The following is a 25275-nucleotide window of genomic DNA, read 5'->3' on the forward strand; positions in this document are numbered from 1 at the left end:
GTTGTGTATATGTTGGTAAGCATATAGATTTAATAGGTACTCTTTTTTTAAAATTCTTTTTTCTTAAAGTCTTTTTCTAGTAAGTCCCATCTTTGCACTTTTGGAGGGACAGATTCTGTTAATTTCTTCTGCGAATGGGCTATACTTTCTTTTTGTTTGCATGCTCTATAACTCTTTCTTGAAAACTGGACATACTGAATGTGGTAACTCTTAGGAGAAGATTCCTTACAGTTTTGTTACTTGCTGTATGCTGCAGCTCTTTGTTTTGTTTTGTTAGTGGTTTCGAAACAGTTTTTTAAAAGTGTTTTCTTTGTCACATCTCTAAAGCCTCTATTTCTTCAGCTTGCGTTTGACTGGTGTTTTGACAAAGATTTGCTTGACTACCAGGTGAGAAAGTGAGGGAGAATAAAAAAGAAAAAAAAACAGTAAAAAGAAACACCTCTTCCAGTCTTTGAAGATTGGCTCTGTGCTGGGACTATTTGTTCAGTGGTTATCCAACATGTTTACAGCTCTGCCTTGCTTAGTCTTTACATCCTGCTTGCACTGTACCTAGAGATAAGCAAAAAAGGAGTTTAGGATCTCAGGTCTTTCTGAGGATACATCCTGCCCTGGGCATGTGCTGCTCTCTAAATACCCTAGCCAACACAGGTGGTTTTGAATGCCCCAATTTCCCAGAGAAACGTTATCCCCATATTTTCTGATTTTCCTCCCAGGCTTTTGCACTAGATTGTATGCTTGAATCATAATGTTTTGCCCCAGGCATCTTTGGGTGGGTTTTTTTGGTCTACCTTCTAGTGATTTGATGAATAACTACCCCTTTTTTGCCCTGAGTTCTGAGCTTGTCAAAAGAAGAACAAGCCTATTTTATCAATTCTTTAGTAGCTACAGATATTTTAGAACAAACACAGTTCTTTGCATATAAGATCTGGTCTGTCCCTACTGAAATCAGGAACCAAGGTTCCACACTTGGAACTCATTGCTGTCTTCAAGACCTCCACTGAACTCAGGGTGAACATGGGTCAAGGGAAAGTAAAAATGCCAAAAGCTTTCTTAGCATTTTTAAGTTGCTTTTTTCTTGATTGAGCATTTGCTTGTTTGCTGTTCTGACAAAATTGGTTCCTGCTTGATTTTTGTTGTTGTTTTTAATCCTCACCCCAGGATATTTTTTCCATTGATTTTTAGAGAGAGTGGGATGGAGGGAAGGAGGACTGGGGGGGGGGGGGGGGGAGAATATCAATGTATGAAACATACATCAATTGATTGCATCATGCACTTGCCCCAACCAGAGCCAGAGATTGAACCTGCAACCCAGGTATGTGCCCTTGACCAGGAATGGATTCTGAATGACCCTTTGGTGCAGAGGCCAACTCTAACCACGGAGCCATATTGGCCAGGACCCTGCTTGAGGTTTTTTTTTTTTTTTATGTTCCTGTGATGGAATGTGCCCTTGAAGCTACCTACTCCACCTTTTTTGCTGACTTAAGTCTGGATATTTTGCATTTGTAAAAATCCTGAGTTTTGGTCTGAAAGTTATGTTCTTTGGAAACAGTTTCATCCTTTAAAGTTCTACTCTTATGATTTATTAGGTGGTTCCAGAGCAGTGCTGGATCTAGGGATAATTATTCCCCACCACTGAGGCAAGATCCTTCGAGTATTCTACCGAATGGTCTCTGAGTTATGAGCTTTTTCAGTCTGGCTAGGGGAAACTGGCAAAGTTCCTGGCCCTTTGTGCCTGTTGGATACTGTTCCCACTAATCCTTTTGGGTGATATTTTTCTAAGCTGTGTAATTTCCTCACTCACATGTTCTCTTCTTAGTACTCAAATAGTGCTCTATGTGTGTCTCTCTCTGTGAAGAGCTTTATTTCTGGTATTTTGTCCTGCCATTTTAGCTGCCTTGGTCTCACCAGATCTCCTCAACTTTGTGAGAGTCCTGGACTTAGCCTTAGTTCCTCACCCTGTGCCTTGGCCTGGAAGAACTCTCAAGACATTAAGATGGGGAAACCGAGGGCTCACATATTTTTTTGTCTCGTTGGGATTGTTGTCCTTTATTACCTGATATCCAAAGCCTTAAAAACCATTGTCCATTTTTTGGGATTAGGGCATGTGCATTTTTCATGCAGAAGGCTATATTTGGTCCTCTTTATTCCATCTTGGGCAGCAGTGGAAGTTTACTGCTACTCCTTCTTAACCTTCATTATTTCTCTTATTGTTTCTCTGTTCCCTCTTTTCTTTCTTCTTTGCAAATATTTTTCGGCATCAATATTATATTAATGATAATGCAATTAATTAGTATTGCATTTAAATTTAATTTAATTGCATTAAATTTCCCTTTTGGCTATAATTTTTCTTTTTTAATTTTTAAAAATTGATTTTAGAGAGAGGAAGGGAGAGGGAGAGATAGAAACATCCATGAGAGAAACATCAACGTTGATTGGCTGCCCCCTTCTGGGGATTGAGCTTGCAACCTGGGCATGTTCCCCCACCAGGAATTGAACTGGAAGCCTCATGGTGCATGTGTCAGTGCTCAATCACTGAACCACACTGGCTGGTCTTTCTTTTTTAAAACATTTTTTATTTTTCAATTACAGTTGACATGCAATATTATATTAGTTACAGGTGTACACCTCAGCGATTAGACATTATATAATTTACTAAGTGATCATCCTGATAAGTCTTGTACCCATCTGACACCGTACATAGTTATTAGAATATTTTTGAGTATATTACCTATACTATCCTTCACATCCCTATGACTGTTCTGTAACTAACAATTTGTACTTCTTTTTTATTTATTTATTGGTTGATTTATTGATTTTAGAGAGAGGAAGGGAAGGGGGGGAGAATGAGAAAGAGAGAACTATAGATTTGTTGTTCCATTTATTTATGTATTCATTGATTGCCTCTTCTTGCATGTACTTCTTGTATGAACATTTAATCCATTTGCATTTAAAGTAATTGTTGATAGATATGTATTTATTGCCATTTTATTACTCATGTTTTATCATTTTTTTCTTAAAGAAGATCTTTTAACATTTATTGTTATACTGGTTTGGTAGTGATGAAGTCCTTTAGGTTTTTCTGCCTGGGAAGCTCTTTATCTGTCCTTTGATTCTAAATGATAGCGTTACTTGGTAGAGCAATAGCGGTTGTAGATCCTTGTTTTTCATCACTTTGAATATTTCTTGCCACTCCTTTCTGGCCTGCAAAGTTTCTTTTGAGAAATCAGCTGACAGTCATATAGGAGCTCCCTTGTAGATAACTGCTTTTCTCTTGCTGCTTTTAAGATTTTCTCTTTGTCTTTAACCTTTGGCATTTTAATTATGATGTGTCTTGGTGTGGGTCTCTTTGGGTTCCTCTTGTTTGAGACTCTGTGCTTGCTGGACTTGTATGTCTATTTCCTTCACCAGGTCAGGGAAGTTTTCTGCCATTTTTTTTTCAAATAGGTTTTCAGTTTCTTGCTGTCTTTTCTCCTTCCAGCATCCTGCCATGATCTGAATGTTGGTAGGCTTGACGTTGTCCCAGAGGCTCTTTATACTATCCTTATTTTGGGGAGGGGATTTTTTTTGCTGTTCTGATTGGGTGTTTTTTGCTTTCTTATATTCTGAATCACTGTTTTGATTCTTGGCTTTATGTACTGTTGATTCCCTGTAAATTCTGTAAATTAAACTTCATTTCTGACTCGTTCTTTTTTATGGTTTCCATGTCCTTTTTTATGCTGTTGAAGTTCTCACTAAGTTCTTTGAGCATCCTTATAACCATTGTTTTGCTTTGCCTCCATTTCATTTAGTTATTTTTTTTGTTCTTTCACTTGGGACCTGTTTCTTTGTCTCCTCATTTTGGCTGCTTCCGTGTGTTTGTTTCTATGTATTAGGTAGAGCTGCTATGTCTCCTGGGCTTGGTAGAGTGGCCTACTGTAGTAGATGTCCTGTAGGGTCCAGTGGCACAGCCTCCCCATTCACCCGGGCTGGGCACTCTAGGTGCGCCCACCCCAGCACCCTCCCCACCCTTTGTGGGCTGTGTACACCCTCCTGTTATAGTTGAGCCTTGATTGCTGTTGGCATGTCAATGTGTGGGATTTACCCCCAGGGTGATCGGCAGCAAGCTCTATTACCACTGTTGAGGATGAGCTGTGCAGGGTCTCACCCCATGGAGCAGGACTTACTTCAGCAGGGTTCTGATGCCCTTGAGTCTGCCCCTTGAGTGTGTTACTCGTGGAGGAGGTTGTGTGGTGCTTCAATGTGATCTGAAGCTGTCCAAAGGGTGCACTAGCTCTGGGGCCTCCCAGGAGGTTCAGGACAAGGTCAGCCACTACCTTTGTTATGCCTGGGGCCACCACAAAGCAATCTGCAGATGGCTGCTGCTTGTGTTGGACTTGAAGCTGCCCAGGAGAGGCTAAGCTGCAAACCAGGACTGACTGCCACTAGTGCTGACCTGGGGCCACTTAGCGAGAGGTATGGGGCACATCAAGGCCAGATGCAGCTTTTTTGAGAGATTTTTAGGAAAGACTGAAGCACGAGCCAGGACAGACCATTTGTATGGAAAACCCACTGGAAACATTGGCTATAATTTTCTATATATAGAAACATTAATACTAATAATATTGTTAATGATATATATTATTAATACTCATATTTTTCTATATATAGAAAAATTAATGTTACATATGTAGTGGTTTATTCGGGAATTATAATTATTATACCAATAAATTCAATCTACTCTGTGTACAACTTCCCACAAAATGTAGAAACCTTGAAACCATATAGATGTCTTTTACCTGCTCTTTCCCCAGTCTCTTTAATAGTTTTAATATGTGTTAAACTTACATACATTGAAAACTTTACCATATAACGTTTAAAGTTTTGATGTAAGTAGTCATGTATTTCAAGTGAAAGAAGGTATTGTTGGGGGTGGGGGGAAAGGGGACATCTGTAAAACTTTCAACAATAAAGATAAGTTTAAAAAAATTATACAGCCCGGCCGGGCGTGGCTCAGCGGTTTGAGCATCGACCTAGGATCCAGGCGATGGGGGTTCAATTCCCGGTCAGGGCACATGCCTGGGTTGCGGGCAAGGCAGCCAATCAATGACTCTCTCATCATTGATGTTTCTATCTCTCTCTCTCTCCCTCCTTTCCTCTCTCTGAAATCAATAAAGATATGTTTAAAAAAAAAAAAATTATACAAAATTAAATCTCCCCTCCCCCCCCAAAAAAGGTGTTGTTTTATCCAGTCAGCATCCAGTGAAAGTATATATGTTTACCATGCTTTATTCATCTTGGAGCTTCCTTCTTGTCTCAGTTTTTACTTGAGGGAAATTGTTTGGTGTTCCCTTTAATGGAAATTTGTTTAAAGATATTTTTGGGCTTTATTTATCCAGTTCTTTTAATGATAACTTGCCTTTTGGCTGTTTTAGAATTTTTATCTCTCTCTCTCTTGCTAACGGTCATAGGTGTGGATTTATTTTTACTTACCCTGGATTTATTATGATTCTTCAGTCTGTGACTTGCCAGCTTTCTTCTGCTTGGAAAGTTTCTGGGTATCTTTTAGTTATTAACATTTTAAATGTTGCTTTTGTGACATTTTCATATTTCTCTGATATATGTGTTAGGCTTGCTTACTATGCTGTTCATGTCTTCTGTGTTTTTGTATTTTTTATACTTTTGTGTTTTGTGCTAACATTCTGGATATTTTTCTTCTGACCTATTTTGTTATTGCCCTCTGATTCTGTTTTTATGTCTAAATCATTGCTGATTTTACCCATTGAGGTTTAACATTTTTTTTTTTACTTCTGGAATCTTCATTGCATTTATTATTATAGTTTTCAGTTCTGTGAAGAAATTTTCAATTTTGTGTTATATGTTATTTGAATATAATAAGCATATTTATTTTGTCTGAAACTCCAAAATACAAATATGTTTGTTGAAACACAGCTGAAAAAATGTTTAAAAATTAGTGCAAAAATATTAATGAAAAAGTAAGTTATAAAAAGTATTACAATGGGATTTCAATTTTGTTTGAGTAGGTATAAGCCATTATAATTGCATATATATATATATGACCAAAAAATTATACCCCAAATATTAACAGGATGGTATGCTTACTCTTGGTTATTTTCATGTATTTCTTATGTAATTGAGTAAAACTAATAAAAATTACCTTTTATAAAAATCAAGAGTCTGTAAGTATACCAAAAAGATGGGGGAAAATATCTGATCTTTGCTAAAGGCATGACCTATCTTATCACTGAGCAAAGCATGCTTGATATGCTAACCAGGTCTTAGAACCCCATATGCCAATTTCTGTTCTTCATACAGGGACTGATTTGATTTCTACCTGTTTCAGAAAGCTTCCTCAAGCCTGTACTAGTCTCTGTCTCCTTTAGAATTCCAAAATCTTGGCAGTGATTAAGAGAACATTAGCATTTATTGCTCAAGCAGTGTTTTAATATGTTTGCTGTGTTAAAGCTCTCTCTCAGAGAACATAAGCTCCTTTAGGGGAGTGACTCCCCCACACACCACCTAGGACCTGGACCCTCAGCACAGTGCTCTGTGCACCTTAGGTGCTTCATGAGCAGACGTCACACTTAACTGAGTTAAATCCCAGAAGTCTGGTCAACTAAAATTTTGAACCTAAACAAAATATGTATTATTGCCGTAGTTTCCTTTAGGCATTTTAACCAATATTAACTCCAGTCTTAATAATTGGTGGCTGGTTTCAGGGATATGGAAATAAAGATTTCCAGTTAATTGCAGGCAGGCAAGAAGCAGCACTCAGATGCCACCTCTCCGTCCTTGAGTTCATGGTGAGCATCAACTGATGCCTGTGGTTAGTGAGGCTCCCGATAATTTCTTTTGGAGAAGAATGCAGAGACTAGGTTCCCAAGAGCTCAGCATTCTCCTGTCTGGCCACCTAAGGTTTTTGACTACATCCAAGTTCTGCTGCATATATGCAGTGTTCTTCTCTGTGTTTCCAAGAGACCAGTAAGCACTGCTCAGGGCAGAAAATAGAACCTCTCAGTTTGAGGTTGCAGGTGCCAATCTTCAGAGCAGTTTCTAGGACAGCCACAGAGGCCCCATGATGGCCAGCTGTGAGGAGTTCCCAATCACAGATATGACCACTAAGGGACTCTTGTCCAGTTTCATTTTCTGAAGCTGCTGGTAAGTGGGCTGGAGGGAGTCTCATGGGAGATTTCATGGCAGCTGCTACTATCCCCACCAGAAACTGCAGACTCTAGGGTTTCTCAGCCAGTCAACATGCAAAGGCTGCCAGTGCATCAGCATGACCTTCGAGGTACTGGAGGGCAACATCTGTCTGAAATATGCTTTAGGCTATTTGGAATAGAGAAGTCAAACTATGATTGCATCGTCCAGGGCCTTGCCATACTGCTGGATTTTCATATACATATGCTGCAGATCTATTGCTGTGTAAGGTGCAGTTTTGAGGGTCAATAGCCAGAGTTTCATTGTATAGAACAGTAGCAGGCCTGGTTACTCTGATGAACTTGCTCAACAAATTCAGCTTTGCTCAGCACCGGACCATCAGGACTTCTCTGGTCCTAGCACCAAAGAGAAGAATCAGACCTCTGCCTAAGGCTCTGTGTTGCCCCTCAGTTAGCTTGAGCTCTGGTGGTGGCGGCGGCGGCAAGTCGAGGATAAGGGCCTGGGCCTGGGCTGCGTGCCCCTGGAGCTAATGGTCCCTCTAGCTAGGTGCAGGCCATGTCCATGGCAACCCACACCCCAGATCTGCTTTTTATTTTATTGGTTCTGCTGGTTTTCATTCATGCTGTCTTGACTTTAAAGTGTTTGGTATTTTTTATTGTGTTGAAATGAACTAATATTTGAAATTATTTGTAGCCAAGATGACATTGTTTTTCTCCAGAGAGGATGTATATTTACTTCTGTCTGGTGCCTGAGGCACTTGTAATGTAGGATTATATGAGTCATATTTCACAGTTTGAGATGATCAAAGCCCAGCTGCAGTCTCTTTGAGGACCTGTGTATTTTTAGTTAATTATTACTCCTGGCTTGCAGCCCTTCAGGTGTAGCTGAAACAGGTGAGGGGCTTACTAGTTACCCTTCTCCCTGGTTGTCTGTGAACATAAAACTCTGTACTTCCAGCCTTCTGAGTTTGTCAAAAGCACCTTTTCCCTCTTAGCTGCTTTCTCTGAAATAGGCAGATGTCCCCTGGGTGGCAAAAGTAGCCAAAAGCTATACTCACCAACCTGGACTTTCATTCTTTTACAGTTTTGAATCATTAATTCCTCACTGTCACATCAGCTCTTTGATATTCTCAAGCACATTTTGAAAATGAAAAGAAATATTAGCATTTAATATTAATTGTTACAGTATTTTAAGTGAAGTATGAAAATAATTAACGCTAGTACTAGTAAAATATCAATTAAAAATACTGAAATTAATTGCCCAGCTGGCACGTTCAGTGGTTGAGCGTCTACCCAAGAACCAGGAGATCACTGTTCGATTCCTGGTCAGGGCACATGCCCAGGTTGTGGGCTCGATCCCCAGTAGGGGGCGTGCAGGAGGCAGCCAATCAGTGACTCTCATCATTGATGTTTCTGTCTCTCCCTCTCCCTTCCTCTCTCTGAAATCAATAAAAACTTACTTAAAAAATTGACATTAATATAAAAGTAAATAATGTTGACATTCAAGATTAAAATTAAATTTTTTATTTTTGGTTTTCAACTATAAAAATTCTTATTTTTACAGTGGTTCTCAGAAGTAGTGTTGATCTGAATTATTTATAAGAATTGTCAGTCAGTGCCAGAGTCTGAATTTTAAAATGTTTCCTTTTATTTGTGTTACTGTGCATATAACTAGAGAAATGATTGAGTGCTTTATCAATAGTGGTTTGACTATTTAGTCAATATTGAGAAATTATTTTATTATATATTTGCTTAAGTAGGCATTTAAGGATCTCTCGCTCTTTTTTTTTTTAAAAAATGTGTCTTTATTGATTTCAGACAGAGGAAGGGAGAGGGGGAGAGAGAGAAACATCAATGATGAGAGAGTCATTGATTGGCTGCCTCCTGCATGCCCTCTCCCCCCCCAGGAATCAAGCCCGCAACCCGGGCATGTGCCCTAACAGGGAATCGAACCTCGATTTGCTGGGTCATAGGTCGATGCTCAACTGCTGAGCCACACCGGCCAGGCTAAGGTCTCTTTAGAAAGTTACTGATTTTATTTATCTTTGAAAAATCTTTATTGAAAACTGGAAAATGATGTTATTTTTATTTATTTTTAGGTTGGGCTCATGTGGTTTGTGCCCTGTATATTCCAGAGGTACAGTTTGCCAATGTTTCTACAATGGAACCAATCGTTTTACAGTCTGTTCCACATGATCGTTATAATAAGGTACAGTGGATATTATTTTATTGATGTTTGAATATAATGTTTTTTGTTTTGAAGCTGGGAAGTGTAAAGGAATTTTTTGGTATTTTTTATTATAGGCCTACATTAGAAAATTTAAATTCTAGGTCTTCATCAAATTCCAGAGAGATTTGGACAAGGTATAATTACTGTGATAAACTACAGTTATTAAAGTATGTTGCTAAGGTCACAGTAGTACAAAACAAACAAAGCTATGTTATCTTTTATACTAACTTAGTTATTTAGTATTGTAATATTTACATGACATTTTAGTTATTATGGATTTTTCCTTTAAGAATTAGTGACATTCTGTATTCTTTCAGACATCAAGATTCTATTAAATTTGAAGTAATCATTATTTGGTATAGTATTCATTTTGATATCATACATCCTTTCTTAAAAAACAATCCTGTTGCAGAATATTACTTCCTCCTCTCCCTTCCTCAAATTATTTTCTACCACTATGATAGGATATTTGTTATTAGCTTTTTTAAAACCTTAGTTAACGTTTGCTTTTCCCCCCATATATATTTTTTATTTCATACATATATATTATTTTTCCATTGTCTTTTGCATGTTAGATGATTTTTCTGTTACCCAATGTACCTTTTAGTGTTACCATTTATTTAAGGTACCTGTTGATTTATTCCATCTGTGGAGGAAGTATTACTGCAGCCAATTCTAAGGTTTTAGAAATTTTTTCTTAAACATTTATAATGTAGGTTAATAATATTTAAAAAAATCAGAAAATACAGAAAAATAAATAGAAAAGTGCAAGACAGAAATCATTCCAAATCTTCTCATTCAGATCCTTCTAGATTTTATTGTGTGCATTTTTGTTACGTAGTCAATATTGGATTATATTGACTATACTGTTACCTGAATATTTTTTATGTCAATAAATTATATTTTTGCCATTATTTTTAGTGGATATTTAACATGTAATACAGAGTATTATTAGTTTTGAGAAACTGCAATTTAATTAAGGAACCCTTTATCGTTGAAGTGCCTCATTTGATGTTTGGCATGTTAATACCACGCGAATCTCTGTGTAAAAGGGTATGAACATTTTGGAAGCTTCAACAAGTATATTTTGTGAAATTTAAATACATTAAGATAACACATCACGATCAAGTGGGGTTTATTACAGGAGCTCAAGGTTAGTTCAACATATAAATTGATCAGTGTGTTATACCACATTAACAAAATAAAGGGTAAAAATCATATGATTATATCAATAGATGCAGAAAAAGCATTTGTAAAGATACAACATGCATTTATGATTAACATACTCAATAATATGGGTATAGAAGGAAAGTACCTCAACATAATAAAGGCCGTATGTGACAGGCCCTCAGCTAATATCATACTCAGTGTGAAAAACAGAAAGTTTTTCCTCTAAGATCATGAACAAGACAAGGATCTCCAGTTTCACCACTGTTATTCAATAGTATTGGAAGTCCTAGCCAAAGTAATCAGGCAAGAGAAAGGAATAAAAGGCATCTAAATTGGGAGTGAAGAAGTAAAAGTGTCACTTTTTGCAGATGACCTGATTCTTTAGATAGGAAGCCCTAAGGACACCACCAAAAAACTATTAGAAACAATAAACAAATACAGTAAAGTTGCAGTATACAAAATCATTGTATAAAAATATATTGTGTTCCTATATATTAACAATTAAATTTCAGAATAAGAAATGTGATTGCCATCAAAAGAATAAAATAGCTAGGAATAAACTTAACAAAGGATGTGAAAGGACCTCTTCGCTGAAAACTATAAGACATTATTAAGAAGATACAAAGAAAGGGAAAGATATTCCATTTTCATAGATTAGAAGAATCAACATAGTTAAAATGGCCATATTATTTAAAGCAATATATACATTTAATGCAATCCCCATCAAAATTCCAGTGGCATTTTTAAAATAAATAGAACATGATTTGTATGGAACCATAGAAGACCTCATATAGTCAAAGCACTCTTGAGAATAAAGAACAAAGCCAGAGGTATCACATTCCCTGACTTTAAATTAATAGTACAATGTGACATTACTCAAAACAGCAGGGTTTTGGCAGAAAAAAAAGACACACCGACCAGTGGCACAGAGTGGAGAGCCCAGAAATAAACCCACATACATGTGGGCAAATAATTTTTGACAAAGGAGCCAAAGTCATTCAATGGAGAAAAGAAAGTCCGTTCAATAAATGGTGCTGGGATAATTGGAAATTCACATGAAAAAGAATGAAACTAGATTGCTCTTTGTCACCATTCACAAAATTTAACTAAAAAATGGATCAAAGACCTGAAACAATAAACTACGTAGTGGAAAACATAGGTACCAAAGTTACGGACCTTGGATTTAGGTTTTTATGAATTTGACCTGAAAGTCAAGGGAAGTAAAAGCAAAAATAAATGAATGGGACTATGTCAAACGAAAAAGCTTTTGCACAGCAAATGTTGATTTCTGAAATCAACAAAAGAAAAAGCCCACCGAATGGGACAAGATATTTACATACAACACCTCCAACAAGGGGTTTATAGCCAAAATATATAAAGAACTCATACAACTTAACAAAAACAATCCAATTAAAAAATGGGCAGAGGACCTGAAGAGAAACTTCTTCCAAGAAGACATACAAATGGCCAACAGATACATGAAAAGCTGCTAAATTTCACTAGCTATTAGGGAAATGCAAATCAAAACCACAGTGAGATACCACTTCACACCTGTTCAAATGGCTATTATCAACAAGACAAGTGATAACAAGTGTTAGAGAGGTGGTAGAACCCTTGTACACTGCTGGTAGGAATGTAACCTGGTACAGCCACTGTGGAAAAGTCGAGATTCATCTAAAAAGTAAGAATAGAGTTACCAGCCCTGGCTGGTGTTGCTCAATGGTTAGAGCATCAGCCTGCGCATGGATTGGTCATGGGTTCGATTCCTGGTCAAGGGCATGTGCCTGGGTTGCAGGTTTGCTCCATACTCCTGGTCAGGGCGCCTGTAGGAGGCGGTCAGTCAATGAATGTGTGTCTTTCTTATGTCGATGTTTCTCTCCCTTCTTCCCTCTCTTGCTCTCTCCCTCTTTTCCTCCCTCTTTTTCTCCCTGTCTTCTACTCTTTCTGAAAAGCAGTGGAAAAAATATCCTCAGGTGAGGATCAAAAAACCCAAAGAAACAAAAATAATAGACTTACCATATGACCCAGCAATCCCTCTTCTGCGTATCTACCCGAAAAATTTGAAAACATTTATTTGGAAAGATATACGTACCCATATATTCATTGCAGCGTTCTTCACAGTGGTCCAGACATAGAAACAACCAACGTGTCCTTTGCTAGATGATTGTATAAAGAAGATTTGGTATATATGCATATACAATGGAATACTACTACGCCATAAGAAAAGATAAAATACTGTAATTTGCAACAGGGGATGGATCTTGAGAATATCATGCCAAGTGAAGTAAGTCAGGTGGAAAAAGACAAGAATCCTATGATTTTACTTACTTGTGGGATATAAAACTGAAAACAACAAACGATCAAACAAGACAAACAAACAAAAACTTATAGCTGCAGACAGATATGGTGGCAAACGGTGGGGAAAGGAATTTGGGGGGAAGGTAGAAGAGGGTATAGGGGGTCAAATATGTAGCGATAGAAGGAGACGTCACTTTGGGCCGTGAACACACAATGCATTATACAGATGATGTATTATAGAATTCTACACTTGAAAACTATATAATTTTATTAACCAGTGTCACCCCAATAAATGTAATAACATTTAATTAAAAAATTTGAACATACAGAAAACTAAATAGAAAAATGCAGGACAAAAATCATCCTAAATATTCTCATTCAGATCCTTCTAGATTTTATGTGTTCATTTTTACATACACTATAAAAATTTTTGGATTATATTGATTTTACTGTTTTGTGTGTTTTTGAAAATTAATAACCTGAACTTTTTTGTATCTATAAGTTATGTTTTTGCCATTATTTTTAGTTAATAGTTAGCATGTAATGTACAGTATTATTAGTTTAGGTAAACTGTAATTTAATTACAGAACCCCTAATTGAAGTGCGTGCCTCATGTGATGTTTGGCATGTTAATGCCAACAGAATCTCTGTGTAAAAAAGGGTATGAACATTTTGGAAGCTTCAGTATGTATATTGTGTGAAATTGTCCTCTAGAATGCAGTTTCTAACTTATACTACATTAGTAATATGTGAGATTGTGTATAACTTTATCTCTTCTTAATATCCTTATGCACTATTATCACTGTGTTAAAACAGTGTTTGCTATTTTTTAATGAAAATATTAAGAATATTTGAATGCTTTTTTTGAGTACTGGTAAGGTTAAATATTTTAAAGTTTTCTTTCAAAGGTTATTAATGTTTGTTAATTTACTTTGAATAGCTATTTGTTTTAACATTGTAATGTTCTTTTTCCTTCCAAAGTGTTTTTTATATTAGAGATGTTATTTTTTTGTGTTACGTACTTGCTGGGTATGCTTTTGGTCAAAATTTAACATTTGATTTTAAACTTTCACTATGTCTTCATGGTTTTTATTGTTGGTATTCTAGCAGGCTAATGTATCCTAGTTCAGGAATTTAAATCTTTTGTATAATTTACAAAACTACTCTTTATTGTTTGTGCCTTTGATGCCATGCAAAGAAAATCTTTCTCAACACTAATGTATAAATATATTTTTCGTACTTTCAAAGTTCATTTTATTTATTTATTTGATCTTTATTGTTGAAAGTATTACAGATATCCCCTCATTTTCCCCATTGATCCCCTCCACATCCGCCCCCCCCCCCCCGAGCTTCATCACACTATTGTCTGTGTCCATGGTTTATGCGTATCTGCATATAATTTCTTTGATTAATCTCTCCCCACCCACTCCCCCATCCCTGCCTTCCCATTGAGATGCATCAGTCTGTTCCATACTTCTGTGCCTCTGGATCTATTTCGTTCCTCAGACTATTTTGTTTATTAGATTCCACTTATGAGTGAGATCATGTAAAACTGAATCAGGAAGAATCAGAAAACCTGAATAGGCTAATAACAACTGATGAAATCAAAGCAGTAATTAAAAAACTCCCAGCAAACAAAAGCCCTGGTCTGGATGACTTCACAGGGGAGCTTTCTAATTGTTTAAGTTGTAGGGTTAGTTTACTAAATATTTTTCTTGCTTTTTGAGGTAGGCCTGTAGTGCTATGAACTTCCCTCTTAGGACTGCTTTTGCTGTGTCCCATAGATTTTGAGTTGTTGTGTGTTGATTTTCATTTGTTTCCAGGAAGTTTTTGATTTCTTTCTTGATCTTATTGGTAACCCATTCATTGTTTAATAATATGTTATTTAGCCTGCATGTGTTTGAATGTTTTTGAGTGTTTTTACTGTAGTTGAGTTCTAATTTCATGCCGTTGTGATCTGAGATGCTTGATATGATTTCAATCTTCTTGAACTTGTAGAGAGTTGTTTTACATTTAAGGTTGTTATTGATAGATACTTAAGTATTGCCATTTTAATTCTTTATGCCTTTGTTTCTCTTGCTCTCTATTTCTACTTCTAATTACAGCAGTTCCTTTAACATTTGCTGCAATGCCAGTTTCATGGTGATAAAGTCCTTTAGCCTTTTTTTTTTTGTCTGGGAAGCTCTTTATTTAATCATCTATCTTGAATGATAGTCTTGCTGGGTAGAGTAGTCTTGGTTTCGGATCCTTGTTTTGCATTATCTTGAATAATTCATGTCATTCCCTTCTGGCCTGTAGAGTTTCTGATGAGAAGTCAGCTGACAACTTTATGGGAGCTCCTTTGTAGGTAACAGATTGCTTTTCTCTTGTTGCCTTTAACATTCTCTCTTTGTCTTGAATGCTTGACATTTTAATTATGATGTGTCTGGTGTGGATCTCTTTGGATTCTTCTTGCTTGGGACTCTCTGTGCCTCCTGAACTTGTGTGACTTTTTCCTTGACCAGGTAAGGGAAGTTTTCTGCCATTATTTCTTCAAACAGGTTCTTTAACCCTTGCTTACTTTTGACCTCCTCTGGCACTCCTATGGTGCGAATATTGTGACATTTCATTTTGTCCCCCAGCTCCCCCTTAGACTGTCCTCCTGTTTTTTAATTGTTTTTTCTTTTTGAATCTCTGATTAAGTGATTTTTTTCTACCCTGTCTTCTAATTTGCAGATCCAGTCCTCAACTTCCTCTAATTTGCTGTTTATTCCTTCCACTGTATTCTTTATTTCTGCTATGTCATTCTTAATTTCCTTCATAGTTTCCATATCTTTGTTCATGCTGTTGAGCATCCTTACAATCAGTATTCTGAAGTCTGTATCTGATAGATTGCTTATCTCCATTTTATTTAGCTCTTTTTCTGGAGACTTCTCTAGTTCTTTCATTTGGGGCTTGTTTTTTTGTGTCCCCATTTTGGCTGCCTGTTTGGGTTTGTTTCTAAGTATTAGGTAGATCTGCTAGGACTCTCAATCTTTTAGGAGGGTCTCTGGTGCAGGCTGATGTCAGATGCAGTTTATGAGTGGCCCTGAGTTCCCTGTTTGGAGCTGTTGACAATCCTAGGCTTGAGGTCTCCTCTGCTGTGGCTGGGTGCATTTGGACAGGACCAAGATGCACACCAAAGTCTGCTTTTCCAAGGCCCGGGTCTAGAAGCAGATCAAGCAAAGGCTCAAAGTGCTCAAGTCTGCCTGTGCCTGCAGACTGATTAGTCTGATTCTCTTAATGAGCCTCAGGCTGTAGAAACTCCACAAGTATGGTGGCTGATTGTTATTAGTCTCTTAATGAGCTTTGTGCTTTAGAAACTCTTTAGGATAGGGTGAGAGGTTTTCCAGCAGATTGGGGCAATTGCTGACTCCCCCCCCCCCCCCCCCAGCAAAAGCAGCAAAATGTCTACCTGAGAAAGATGTCTTCTACAGTATGGGGAAATGACTTGGCACAGGAATCCAGAGGGATGCCCTCTGGGCTCTATCTCCAGAGCCCACAACCCTAGATTCTCCTCACACAGCTCCATTCCACTCTGCCCTCCCTCTGCCGGAGCCCAAGGTGAGTGGCCGCATATGAAGCTTTGTGCTTTGGCTCTTTATGAGGGTGCCTGCAGTTCTAGCCGTCTCTCCCTGCCAGGCAGAAACTGGCTGTTTTCACAGCCAGATGTTGTGTGGGCACCCTTCTCAGTTCTGGCGCTCTTGGCTGGGAAACCCAGCCTGGGGTTTAGGCCCCAGAGTCCTCAGTGGGATTCCCCCACAGGTGAGATACCCCTTTGGATCCTCAGCTGCTGCCTGTGGCAGTAGCCCAGCCAGCCCTCTTGCGCCTCCATGCTTCCTACCAGCCTCTATGTGGTCTCCACTTTTCCTCCTTGTTTATGAGAGTGTTCTCCAGCCAGTCTTCATTTGATTGTTCAGGAAGGTTTTTCTATATTTTAGTTGTAATTCCAGTTTGGTCCTGGGAGAGCGTCAGTGTAGCTTCCACTCAGTCCACTGCCATCTTTAATCTCCTCAAAGTTCACTTTCAAAATACTTGTTTTTCCTTTTAATTTTGAAATAATTTCAAACTTCGATAATGGTTGCATTAATAGTAAATACAGAGAGCTTTTCCTCCCCTAAGCCTTTGAGAGCAGTGTATCAATATGATACTGACACCCTTGAATGCTTTAGTATGTATTTCTTATAAAGAAGGACTTTCTCTTACGTGGCCATCAAAATCAAGAAATTAACATTTATGCATTATTTTCTGTCTACTCCACAGACCTCATAATTATTTCCCAAATATCTTCAAATTTTTCCAGGATTATCTTTCATAGCCAAAAGATTGCAGAATGCATTTTGTCTCTAAGGCTCCTTTAATCTGAAATAGTGACTCAGTTTTTCTCTGGCTTTTATAATTTACTTCAGAAGGTTACAGGCCAGATATTTTAATAGAATGTCCCTCTATTTGGATTTTTTTAAGAATGTTTCTTCATGATTAAATTCAGATTATGTGATTTTGGCAGAAATATCACGAAAGTGATGCTGAGTTCTTCTCATTACATCTTAGCAGGTGGTACATGATTTCAGTTTTTTTTCATTACTGGTGATGTTATCTTGATCCCTTGGTTAAGGTGATGCCTAAGGTTTCTCCACTGGGAGATTAATCTTTTTTCCCTTTATAATCAATAATTTTGCATTTTGTGGGAAGTATTTTGTTTGTAAATATGTTGTTCCTTATGCGTTTTACCCACTAATTTTAGCATCCATTATTGTTTCTTGGTTTATTAACTTATTACTATGATCGATGGCAAGTGTGCTTTTCTAATTTTAGCATTTCTTTTACATTCATCTGTTGGTATTCCACTTTAAGAAAAAGCTTTCTCTCTCCAGTTATTTATATTAGTATTGACTAATATGGACTGTGTGTTACTGTTTTATTTTAATGGGTTGTTTTTCATTACTTATGCTTATTTTGATGCTCATATTATCTCAGGTTTTGCTGGTGGGACCCCTTCAAGCTGGCTTCTATGTCTTTTGACATGTTTCTACCATTCTGTGAGCAGTTCTTTACTTCTGACACAATAGTATGTTTCAGGTTTATCTTGTATCATTCCTGCCCTAGCCCTGGACTCACCTTTTAGGTGAGAATGAATTTAGAAACCAACATGGGCACTAAGTGTGCTCATTGTTATTGGAATACTGCTACTCCCATGCCCTCTTAATGGGGATAGCTAGGAAGTAGATGTATGTATACAGATACAAAGATATACATACCTTCACACCTGCATTTTTCTATACTTATCTCTGTATATTGAAGACTGTGAGGTCACAATGATTCTTCTGATGCAATGTATGGAGTTATATACATGCACACATATCTGTTTTTATATCTATTGATCCATATATAGAGAACCATAAACTTTTAGTAACTTTTCCAAATCTAACTATACAGGATTTATTCTAATTATTTCTTTTCATATTTATGACTCATGCCAGACAGTGAGAAATTTGATCCCCATTATCCTCAGTATATTTACTTACTTGATTTTGTGTGTGTGTGTGTGTGTGTGTGTGTGTTAAGAAATCTTTTATTGTTGCCATCCCTTAATGCAGAGCCCATTCTAACCTCATTCGGGCTCTGCACCCCACCCTGTGTTGCAGCTGCTTCTCTGTATAGCTGTCTCTTTCACCACCACTCCCTCCCACCCCCTCCATGGTTCGTCTCCTCACCTTGTTCAGGTTCTGTCACTGACCCCAATCCCCAACCTTATCATGGGAGGCAACCTTACTGGGGCTGTGACAGTTGTGTGGGGCCAAGCATGGATGCTGCCATGCTTGGTCCCCCTCATGACTTTAAGGCTAAAGTATTCAAGGAGTAGGGAGGGAAGGTAGAGGAAATAATGAATTGTTTAGACTTAAATTTTTTATCCATTTAGAGTTAATTTTAGAATATGGTTAGAATATGGTGAGTATTAAACTTTTTTCTTCCCACATGGTCAGACAACTTTATAAACATTATTATTGAATAATCTATGTTTTTCTCAGGATTTGAAATACTGTTTGGATCATTATTGAATTCTTAAATTATTGTGGCTTTATGTACATCTTAGTACATGGTAAAATAGATATCGTCATGTGTTTCTCCACATGAGCACTAGGACTAACAAAATAAAATTTTTATTATACTGGCATTACACCAAAATATTATTTGGGGGAAGAATTTATCTTTTTACAATGTTGACTCTTCTGTTTCAGAAACACAGTGTACCTCTCCATTTATCAAATTCGTTTTTTCTTTCTTTTTTTTTGTGGTTTTCATTATATGTGGTTGCTATATTGTTTCTTATTTTTTTTATAATTGTTGATTTGTTTCATATAATTAACCTTAAAATTTTAATAATCTGCTTATGAATATTTAGGTTAATAGGAGGCATGTAAATTCTGAAATTATAGGAACAATTGGAAAATGGATTATTGAGTTTTAGAAGACATCAGTACTAAGTGGATGGTAGTAAAGAATAATTTGGAAAGCATTTGTTAAAGTAGTGGGCACTTACTATGGACCTACTTTGTATCAAGCATTTTGCTGGACACTAGGAATTCAAAGATTCATAAAATACAGGGGTTTTCCCCTCAATGCAAAACCCAGTTAGAAAGATAGCCAAGTAAATATGCAATTACAGTATATGAAAAGAATAATAATGTATGTTATAAATAATCTGAAATGTTGTGGAACATAATGAAAGTAGGGATTATTTTTGCCTAAGGAATTGAATAAGGGATATAAAGAGATTTTATAAAAGGTTCTTGAAGAATAACTAGGAATTTGACCTGTGGGAAATAGGATCAAGTAATAAATCCAGACAGAGGAAGTAAAAAAAAATAGGGTGGTAGGTGCAAAGGGGAGGTGGTAGGGAGTTCAGAGAATAATAAATAATTTTGTTTTGCTGGAAAATTGTGGGATTTAGAAAAAATAAAAGGAAATTTTGTGAATGGTAGGAAAGGAAATTTTCTAGAATATCTATAAGGCATATCTAAATTTCAGAGAATTCACTGTATTGACCTGTCATGTTAGATTTTCTATATGCCATTAATAATATAATGGCCAGTTTTTGTACCATTTGTCACTAGATTTGTGTTTTTAGGTTTTGACCTCTTATGTTTTCTTATATCAGTTTCTCATTTTACTGATAAGAAATGTGAAGATTGGGCAACAGAGATTTGTCAACTTTTTTGAGGTGGAGCTTGTGTTGTTCAGAGTAAAGGAAGCATTATTTTAGAAAGATACAATTTCCATAGAGTAGTTGGCAGATAATGTATAATATCTTTTATATATCCTTTTGAATAGTCTTTATTTATTAGATAGCCATGAAGGAATAGTGTTCATAAGTATAGAAAGGATCATAATAGACCAAACAAAGAAGCAAATATAAAACACCATAAAACATGCCCTGGCTGGTGTTTCTCAGTGGTTAGAGCATTGGCCGGCATACTGAAGGGTCTCTCATTCAAGTCCAGGTCAAGGGCATATACCTGGGTTGCAGGTTTGATCCCCAGCCCGGTTGGGGTGTGTGCAGGAGGCAACCAATCGATGTGTCTCTCACATCAATCATATCGATGTCCCTCCTTCCCTCCCTCCTTCCCTCCCTCCCTTTCTCTCTTCCTCTCCTTCCTCTCTTTCCTTCCCTTTTACTCTCTCTAAAAAAAAAATCAATGGAAAAATATTCTCTAGTGAGGATTAACAAAAAAATAAAAAACACACACCATGAAACATGGTGTCATTGGATTGTAAAAGCTTAAAGGTAGAGGAAAACTTAAACATTGCTAGTCCAGCTTTTCAATTTTTTTCAAAGAGAATAGTGGTGGATAGCTATTAAAAAGAAGTGTTTATCAATATATTTAGTGTTTGGGTGAAAATATTTGAAAGTACTAAATATTCTCTCTGCATTTTTAGGACTCCTGTTAGTGCCATTTTAAAAACTAGGTTTCAGATTGGCGAGCTAAACATTTTACACATCCATCCATTCATTTACCAGCATTTATGGCATGTCCTATTATATGTACCAGGCACTGTTGGAAGAGTGAGAAATACATAGTTCAATATGGTACAATAGACATGCATAAATCAATGGGTGTTAAACAGTGTAATATGTGCAAGGAATAGAGACTGTTCACTTAACCTAATCTAACTAACATGGCTGAAGAAATAGAAGGGGGAAGTATCTTAGAAAAGGTTGCAGCTTCTCTGAATTTTAAAAAGTTTAAGAGGCCTTCAGGTCCTGGCTTTGAGGGGTGGAGACAGGAAGGGAGCACATGAGTGACTATTAATTTTTCAGACTGAAGGAGCAAAAGCTTTGAAGCAGGGAGGGTGAGAGGAAGAGGGGAGAGTGGAGAGGGGATGGTGGTTAAGTGGAAGGGCAGTATTGCTAGGACTTTGAATGTGGTGTATGGAATGCTGAGACAGGTTGTCAGGACCAGATTTTCAAGGGCCTTATAGATTATGTTAAGGAGCTTGAACTTTATCTCTGTTGAAGGGTTTTTACACTTTGGAGGAATATGCTAAGGTCTCTCTGCCATTCTAATGGATAGTGAAAGGAGGATTGGGAGAGGGGTGATAGAAAGAAATGGAGAGTAGTTACATAGAAACTGTTGAGGTTTTCAGTGTTCCAGAGAGAGGTAATAAGAGTCTGAAGTAGAAGAGAATGGTAGGAATGAAGAATGGACAGAGACATTTAGGTAATGTGTAAGAGGTTTGATTGACCAAGCTTGATGATCAATTTAGTGTGACAGATGATCAGGGAGGAAGAAAAATCAGAATGAATTTTCAGTTTTAGGAAGACCAGTACTAGGCACATCATCCACACCCGAGATACAGTGTATATAGAGGAGTCAAGTTAACTGACTCATTTCTTAGAACAAAAACACTAAGTTTGAAATTCTTGGCATATGTTGGTAGGATTTATTACCTTGTTTGCAAAACAAATCTTATGTCTACAAAGTTGTTTGCTAGCGTATATTAGCAATAACGATAATAAGGCCCCAAGAAATAATTTACATTTCTGCCAAAATATCAAGCATTTGCTTTTGTATATATCTAATGTATGTTTACTTCTGCTTGCTACTTTATCTTAGTTACTCAAATGAACACTTAGATTCATTTTTTCTTTTGTGGACAATGGAATCATTTGGAAAAGCAAAACCATCTTGCAACTGTATCTGTTAAAAAATTCTTTTGCACTTTCTGGTACCTCAGCTCATTCTCAATTTGAATTTCTCGTTGGCTTCTCTCTGTTTTCTTTGTCTCTCTTCCCCCAATTCATACATGTATGCATTCTATTGCATTTGCTATTGTTTTTTTCTCATAGTATAGTAAGTTGTTATTTTTTAATTATATTTGTTTTTTTGTGTGTGTGTGTTTTGTGCTTTTGTATTCAACTTCACCTGTATTTGCCTTCTTTTTCTCAACTCCAAGAGGTTATTTTATGAAATAGGGTTTACTAAGGACTGTGGGAGAATGGCAGTATAATTTCCTTCAGTGTTACTTGTTTGCGCCTCTTACTTCCAAAGGCAACATTCCAATTTAAACTTCTGGAAATAACAGTACACAGTGGTTACTGTAAGATAGTTCATGGGATTAAAATCTCACCAACATACAAATTGCCTATATCAGTTTTTTTCATTTTTGTTTGATGTCTTGGGTACTCCTAGATGATAGATGTTTATATAATATAATCTGCTAAGTGAAATTGATTAAGAGATAAGCTTTAATAAAAATTCATGCTTAAAGGCAGATTACATTGCTATACAATACAATATTAAAACAAGGCAAGTCAAATTTGACAAATTGTTTTTCCATAGAGACAATTTTATAACGGGCTTAGATTTAAGATGAAAGACTTTATTCTAGTCATAAATTAAATTTACTGAAAGTAGCTAAAGCGCAAATGGGGTTGGATGAAGGACTACAGTAGGTAGTCTCACAACATACATGAGAATGTCAGAGAGTGAATACTGTCTACTCTATCTTTGAGGGTTCTACAGTCTCTTTTCTTTTTATGTCTGTAGTCCGTGTCTGCTTCCATATAGTAATCTCTATAATTCTGCTTCCTGTTTCATCTGAGTTCCCTACAGGTAACTGACTCAGTGTCCTAGTTATAAATTTCTAACAGAGCAACTCTGGTCTAGGCACCTGGGCTTAGAGTAAGGCATTTTCACCTAGGAAAAACATGAGTACTCTAGATACCATTCTGTCATTAGAAATTGAACATAGAGGATAATTTCTACAACAGAGGTATGAGTTGTCTAAGTGTTGTTCTTTACCTTCCTGTCCCATAGATATTCTATTTAAAACAACTGTTTAAAAAGCCTACAAACTGTTCCTGATGTACAGATGCCAAATCACGTATGCTGATTCTTTAATTTTAATAAAATAGTTCAGTATTATGCACAAACTTTTTGAGAATTTATTTCTTCCCCCCAATAAATTAAAAGTAATAATTCACAAGGGAGTTTTTTGGCAACTTTCAAAAGAGGTGATTTGGGTCGCTTGAAGACTTTGTGAAAAACAGATCCAGGGATAATTGTGTATTGGGACTTCTTTTTTTCTCACTGTAGAACACTAGCAGATTGAATAAAGGCATGAGTTGTTTGTATCAGTTTGCTGGGAGACATACTTGAAGGCAGGTCAGATTTTTCTAAACTAGTGGTTCTTTACCTTATTTGAGTCTTCAAGATTCAGATAAAACATAAGGAATCTTTCTACAGAAGAATATATACCCCAAATGTGATGTAACATAAAATATTTTAAATATTCTTTCTCGAGGATATAGGAATACCCCTTGATAGATCCTCCAACTTGTGCTTCTCAGTCATGATAAGGATTACCAAATTTTAGATTACATCAAATAATACTTGAATAATTTAGCATTTGATATATTTAAAAATAATATATTTTAAGTTAAATAGAGGGGTGGGTAAACTTAAGTTTACAGTTGTAATACAAATAAATAACACAAGAGTAAACTATGTTTTGCATACTCACAACTGTACACCTATTTTTGCCCACCCGTGTGTGTTGTGTGTGTGTGTGTGTGTGTGTGTGTGTGTGTATAGTGTTTTGACATTGTTTTCTAATTGTTTTTTGATCTATAAAGGGAAGAAAAGAGTTTTAATTATGCCAAAAATACAGTTTTTATTCCTGGCTCTTTACTAATGACTCTAATATTTGTGCCATAATTTGCTTCACTGTTTCCATATTACTGAACATTTAGGTTTTATTGAGCTATTTTTCTGTTATAAATAAAAGCATGGTAGAAATCTTGCTTCACCGAGCCTTTTTCCCTGTGTTTTGGATTATTTCCTTTGGCTAGAAATCTAGAATTTGAATTATTATGTCATATACTATACCCATTTCTAAAGTTCTTATAATACTAGCTATAGTATTTTTATAGCTAATAATTTATGCAAATGTCCTTTTTACCCCACCATTGCCCATACTGAGTTTTTTGTTTTATTATTTTATTTTTTAAATTATTTTTATTTAAAAAAATTTTAAAAAATATATCTTTATTGATTTCAGAGAGAGGAAGGGAGAGGGAGAGAGAGAGGTAGAAACATCAATGATGAGAGAGTCATTGATCGGCTGCAGCCCGCAACCCCAGCATGTGCCCTGACCGGAAATCGAACCCTGATCGCCTGGATCCTAGGTCGATGCTCAACCGCTGAGCCACGCCCGGCTGGGCATACTGAGTTTTTTAAAGTCATTTTTAATATTTGTTAATTTGATAGTTGAAAATGATTTCTAATTAGTTTAATTTTCATCTGACTACTTGTCAGGCCATCAGAATTGTCTGTTTTTTGCCCATTTATCTCTTAAACTGTTAGGTTTTCTTAAGTTATGAGCTCTTTAAATCATTATACTAAATTTTTGCCTGTATATACCATAATGCATTTTTCCTCCTTGCCTTTTAGTTTTGCTTTTCTAAAGAAAGTACTCATAGACACACAATTATGCTTTATAGATTTTTTTTTGGGGGGGTGTCAGATATACAGGATGATTAAGAATTTGGAATCTTTTAAAAGTAATTAGGTTATGTAAGAACATACAGCATGCACCAAATTATAATATTAATATATATATATTTATATATATATAAATTATAATATTATATATATATATTAAATATATATATATAAATATATATATGTATTTAAATATATCTTTATTGATTTCAGAGAGAGGAAGGAGAGGGAGAGAGAGAGAGAGATAGAAATATCAATGATGAGAGAGTCATTGATCGAGCCCGCAACCCGGGCATGTGCCCTGACCGGGAATCGAATCCCGATTGCCTGGATCCTAGGTCGATGCTCAACCGCTGAGCCACACCCGGCCGGGCAATATCTGATATTTTTTATATGC

General features: G+C 36.5%; 1 protein-coding gene across 9 annotated transcripts in view; it reads left to right on the forward strand.

Annotated features, from left to right (window-relative positions):
* Positions 1–25275, forward strand: part of MLLT10 (MLLT10 histone lysine methyltransferase DOT1L cofactor) — a 240833-nt gene that overhangs the window by 85779 nt on the left and 129779 nt on the right. For all 9 annotated transcript variants that reach the window (XM_016224702.2, XM_016224706.2, XM_016224700.2 and 6 more), the window contains one exon: positions 9257–9366. In XM_016224702.2, coding sequence (XP_016080188.2) covers positions 9257–9366 — 110 coding nt within the window. The remainder of the gene's footprint in view (positions 1–9256; positions 9367–25275) is intronic.

This window comes from Miniopterus natalensis, chromosome 1, assembly GCF_054644295.1.
Source record: "Miniopterus natalensis isolate mMinNat1 chromosome 1, mMinNat1.hap1, whole genome shotgun sequence".
Taxonomy (NCBI): domain Eukaryota; kingdom Metazoa; phylum Chordata; class Mammalia; order Chiroptera; family Miniopteridae; genus Miniopterus; species Miniopterus natalensis.